The 5,716-nt window shown below is 34.8% G+C and overlaps 1 protein-coding gene across 1 annotated transcript in view; it reads left to right on the top strand.

Moving 5' to 3' along the window:
- LOC125681246 (oligosaccharyltransferase complex subunit OSTC-like) overlaps positions 1-3,720 on the top strand; it is an 8,827-nt gene extending 5,107 nt beyond the window's left edge. The window contains exons 3-4 of the mRNA XM_048921255.2: positions 3,055-3,269; positions 3,628-3,720. Coding sequence (XP_048777212.1) covers positions 3,055-3,269; positions 3,628-3,646 — 234 coding nt within the window. The 3' untranslated portion in view covers positions 3,647-3,720. The remainder of the gene's footprint in view (positions 1-3,054; positions 3,270-3,627) is intronic.
- The last annotated feature ends 1,996 nt before the right edge of the window (positions 3,721-5,716 follow it).

Genomic DNA, 5,716 nt, shown 5'->3' with positions numbered 1-5,716 from the left:
GGCTAAAGAAGTTTACATTTGCACAAAAGCTTCCTGACATAGTGCAGATTGAAGTTTGTAAAACTCATAGTCCCCTGGTTATATGGGGCCAAAGTAGGGGATCAAAATTTTACATACAAATATACAGGGGAAATCTTTAAAAATCTTCCTGAAAAATTACTTGGCCAGAAATTTTACATTTACATGAAAGCTTCATAACATAATGTGGATTCAATTTTGTAAAAATCATGGCCCCCGGGAATAGGTTGGGGCCACAATAGTGATCAAAGTTTTACATGCGCATATATAGGAAAAATCTTTAAATATGAGCCAAGGGGACTCAGGTGAGCATTGTGGCCCATGGACCTCTTGTTTGATCTAGTAACTATCGCATAATAATACACCGGTGCGACGACTGAAATAACACAACCCTTCAAGATTGGATACGTATCGTTATGCATTGATGGTGATAAGCTACAGGAGTAATATATCTGTCTTTAGTTTGTTTGTATCATGTGGGGATAAATCATGCAATATTCGACTTTAAATATATAACAACATATTACAAATGATTAATAAAGAAGTGTTTACCTTTTTGATTGACTGTTTCTACTGTGTACTTGTTTCTATATTGAATGAAATTGGTGCTATTACACATTAGTGATGAAACGATTGTCGTCGACAATCGATTGTCGATCGTTTTTGGCTCTTCGATTCCGATTATCGATTCTGTTTTTCATAATCGATTGTCGCTTGTACACTAATTAATATCTAATCCGAGATTCATCTGACTGTTACTCCCGCTTTTATATCGAGACATGTGCGGGGAAGAGTCAGAGTGGACTCCACATTGAAAATTGGGAATTCAGTGACACCAGCTAGTGTGTATGCTGCACATATCCATAAAACTGAATAGAAATAACTCCAAAAATAATAAACATAATTATTAACTACATGTAAATATCGATCATTGATCGAAACAGTTCTTCCAAATTATGACCGATTATTGATTATGAAATTTTCCCGATTTTTCAACACTATTACACATGATAGCTAAGCTACAAATGCAAAGAGGGTTTTCAATTTCCATGTGTATGGCCTACTTCAACTTTGCAGTTGTATATCATACATGCTATAAGCTATAACACCTGATAAGAAATCATCACAGCTTTCTCTTTCCCTCTAATGATACAAAATTATGCCACAAAGTAACTATTGTTTTTAGCTCACCTGAGCTGAAAGCATCCTTGGGTGAAGTACTTTCAAGTTTGCATGTTCAAATGAAGGACCATGCCTACTTCAGAGGGGAAATAATCACAAAAATGCAAAAATAGAGTGGGGTCATTTAAAAATCTTCTCAAGAACCGCTGTGCTAGGAAAGTATGAATTTACATGAAAGCTTCCTGACATAGTACAGATTCAAGTTTGTTAAAATCATGGCCCCTGAGGGTAGGATGGGGCCACAATAGGGGATCAAAGTCTTACATTCAAATATATAGGGAAAACCATTAAAAATCTTCTTATGTAGAATCACTGGGCCAGAATAGTATACATCTACATGAAAGCTTCCTAACATAATGCAGATTCAAGTTTGTTAAAATCATGGCCCCTGGAGGTAGGTTGGGGCTACAATAGGGATCAAAGTTTTACATGCGAATATATTGGGAGAATCTTTAAATAATTGGGCCAAGGTGACTCAGTTGAGCGATGTGGCCCATGAGCCTCTTGTTTAGTTTAAGTTTCAAAATGCTCATGATCTTCATCATTGTACTCATCCACCATTCTGAATATGCTTTGCTATAAAACCGATATTTACATTTTCTGAGAAACCAATACTGAACATAAAAAGAGCAGTTCCTAGCTAAACAGACCCTTATCTTAACCAACAATGTTTTTCAAAAAACATCATAATGGAAAAACGTAACATAATTTCTTGCATACTTGAAAAGAAAAAGGTCATGATTACCAATCATGAGTTGGTTGTCATCTTTGATTGACTGTAATATTTTAACGACAATCAACATTGCTATAATATTTTGAAGGATGTTCTCTATAGTTCACACTTTAGCACTAATATACTTAAGGGCCCTTTTTGCTAAGAATTATTTTAAAGATGAAATAAAAATCTAGAGTAGCTTCATTTTTAAAATAAATATAACGAAAAAATTAAAATGATTTTAAGGTGGCTCATTACACCAAAATTTTGTATAATGGTTCATTTAAGGTAATTCCACCCTTCTAGAATTATAGGTTCAATCTTATATTTGATTGTTGATTCTTCAAATAATACACCTTAGTAACAAATAGAAATGATAAAAAAAAAGGGGGGGGTCCCACCCTAAAATTTTTATTTTCGCAAAAATTTCGATTTCAAACAAACTTGCTTCTCAGTGACATGAGTGAATGATTAAAGTCACAGAATGTTGGTTTTATATCTTCTACCAAGGATTCTTTGAATGTTAAGTTGATTAACACTTTTAGTCATTAATTTTTTTTTCTTGGAAATAAAAATTAAAAAATAAAATCCTCCCACCCGCCCGCCCGCTATTTTTTTGTGACCTCAAATGATAATCTACTAATTAAGTTGAATTGGCCTAACAAAGCATCAGTAAATGCTTACATGTACATATATGTGCAGAAATACAATACATATAATATGCAACCCAAAATAACAACCTTTGTTTAATTCAACACTTTTAATTTAAACACCGACTAGTAATTTTTTCCTCACAGTTATCAACAGCTACAACATTTTTATTCTTGATTGAGTCTGCCAGTTGGAATACAAAGTGAATTTTTACCAGAATAAATGATTTTTTCAACCTGACTGTTAATGTTATATATGTAAGCTGTTCCTAATCAAAGTAATTTGTAATGAAATAAATGTGAATGGGAAAGGACACAGTCACATATATAGACATTGAATTGGACCGAGAGAAAAAATCAAACAAAACTTAAACCATGGTGAATCATTTCAGACCTATTAATGACTTCATGTGAAAATGAAACAGAAAATATTGAACATGACACAGTTTTATAACCTTGTTTTTAGTTAATTTCATGCTGTATTTTCAGGTAGCGTTCATGCCTTACAGAGTGAATGGCCAATACATAATGGAAGGATTGGCCTCCAGTTTTCTTTTTACAATAGGCGGTCTTGGATTTATCATATTGGACAGAACTAATCATTCGATGCCTCGTCTGAACCGAATCCTGCTTCTGTGTGTTGGATTTATTTCTATTTTAATCTCCTTCTTTATGTGCCGAGTGTTCATGAGGATGAAATTACCGTAAGTGTGCAACAGATAATTACTCTTCCTCCCAATCTCAAGGTTTTGTAAATATACATCTCTGATCCTCTGTCTTTCAAACATCTCAATGTCAAACTTGAAAGTTTTGTGGATATCCATCACTCCAAAAAATACATGTATTCACAAAGCTTCAAATGACTGAGGTGCTTCTCATGAATTCACAAAAAAAAGGTATCTGCTATAATAAGTACTGTACTTTTATAATTGTGTTCTATAGTATGTTTTACTCGGGTGTTATTGGGAATCATCATGTTAAAATTTCATTGCAATATAGATGAAATGTGTAAATACATTTATTCTGTGTTAATATATCTCTCTTTTTTGTGTGTATTTTCAGGGGATACTTAATGGCGTAGAGAGATATGTCACCTGTCATTGTGATTAGTTGCAATTCACAAAAACATTAAAAGCTATCGAATATTTTTCTAAATCTTTGTGTGTTTTCAAGTTGTTTGTTTTTTTAAAGAATTTAATAGATAGAATATAAACAACACACTCCTAAGATTAATTCGACCACAATGTCATGCTTGAAAAACGTTTGTTACTTATCATAAACATTATACTTAGTCAGAGTCTGTAATTTGAAGCCCATTGTCATAATAAAAGAAACAAGTTTGGAGAAAATATTTGGAGTATTGGGTAAATGCTGGCAATTATTCGATGATAAGCATTAGCACATCATGGAATAAGAAAACAGAGGACATACAGTTCCATAACATTGTTCACTGAAAAATGTTATTCAATACTTATCTTATTTACAAATTGGTTTTCTCTTCCAAGTGTGGATTGCAAACCTGTATAAATTGTTTTGAGTCTTGAGAATTATTCTTGCGGAGTACTTATAAACACAGTGGACCAGCATAATGGTTAGGGTCTCTCTTCGCAGCCTGCGTTAGATTGTCGATCCCCGAGCCACATCAAACCCAAGACCTTTAACATAGGTGGTGACTGCTCCTTCACCAAGTGCCAGACAGCAGAAGTGAAAGTCACAGGTCTTTAGGATATATGACCTTAAAAGCAGAGGTCTTGGTAGACTGGCAAGATGAAGAACGTCTCACTGCTGGGACCCTGAGCACCATAAGATGGTCAAACTTTCTGGCACTTCACCTAAAGCTGGTGATGTCTCTACAAGAGTGAAAAAATTACAAGTTTGGAGAAAATATTTTGGGAGTATAGGGTAAATGCTGACAATTATTCAATTGCGGTTCATAACATATTCATTGAGAAGACCAGGCTTTTTTGATATCATAGACAGCTATTTCTTGAATGACAGGTGAAGATAATGAACAGTGATCAATCTCATAACTCCTATAAGCAATACAAAATAGATAGTTGGGCAAACACGGACCCCTGGACACGCCAGAGGTGGGATCAGGTGCCTAGGAGGAGTGGGCATCCCCTGTGGACCAGTCACACCCGCCGTGAGCCCTATATTCTGATCAGGTAAACGGAGTTATCCATAGTCAAAATTAGTGTTCCAAGAACGGCCTAACAATCAGTATGAAACATATCGGACAGCATTTGACCCAATGATGGGTTGTATTGACGAACTAGATCGTTATAACGACCAAAGAATTTGCGAAATGCCGACTTCAATCGAGACTGTTGAAACCCCTGTATCATCAACTTGTTTGTCAGTAGCTTGCCTCGATTTAAAAACTGACTACACGCAGAACAAGCTCTTGCGTCTCGAATCAATTGAGAGATATAAACACCATGTGCAGGTGATAATGAAATATTGCTACATAAATATGGGAAGTTGACGATGGAGAAGCTGAAATCATCCCGTTTGTCATACAGTTGAGTTGTCATATTGCTGTTAATGTCTACTTCAATAAAATATCTAAGTATGAAGGAGAAGTAGACGACTCTGTGGTGTCTTTTGTTTCGAGCTCACAGGGATATATTGAATCGACATATGAATGAAAGTTATCATTGTTAATGGACAAAATGTCATCGATATATCTAAATGTCGAATTGAAGTCCACAGCTAGAGATTTCTTCATCTCACATAAAAGTTAATATAGAAAAGGTCAGCTAACAAAGGAGCACAATTCGTGCCCATTGGAATACCAACAGACTGTTGGAAGACCTGACGACCAAAGACTACGAAGATATTGTCAATGAGGAACTCTAGCATGTTTTTTATTTCAACGTCAGAGTACTTGTGTGTGGAATCAGAGTGGTGTTTAACAAAGTAAGTTTTTGAATAACTGATCACTACATATGAATATTTTCTTTTTCCATTTTTGTTGAAGAAGCGACTGTCTATGATGTCAAAAAGTCTAGTCTTTAATTTATCGTGAGGAATGGTCGTGTATAGTGTTGAAAAGTCATAGGTTTTGATGTTATTGATTTGGGAAAAGTTTTGCGAATAAAATTGGAACATGGAAATATTCACATCTTGTGCTCAGTCATCCAAAAAA

Source organism: Ostrea edulis, chromosome 2, assembly GCF_947568905.1.
Source record: "Ostrea edulis chromosome 2, xbOstEdul1.1, whole genome shotgun sequence".
Taxonomy (NCBI): domain Eukaryota; kingdom Metazoa; phylum Mollusca; class Bivalvia; order Ostreida; family Ostreidae; genus Ostrea; species Ostrea edulis.
Note: the sequence above shows the minus strand (reverse complement) of the source record. Positions and strands in the feature narration are given on the sequence as shown.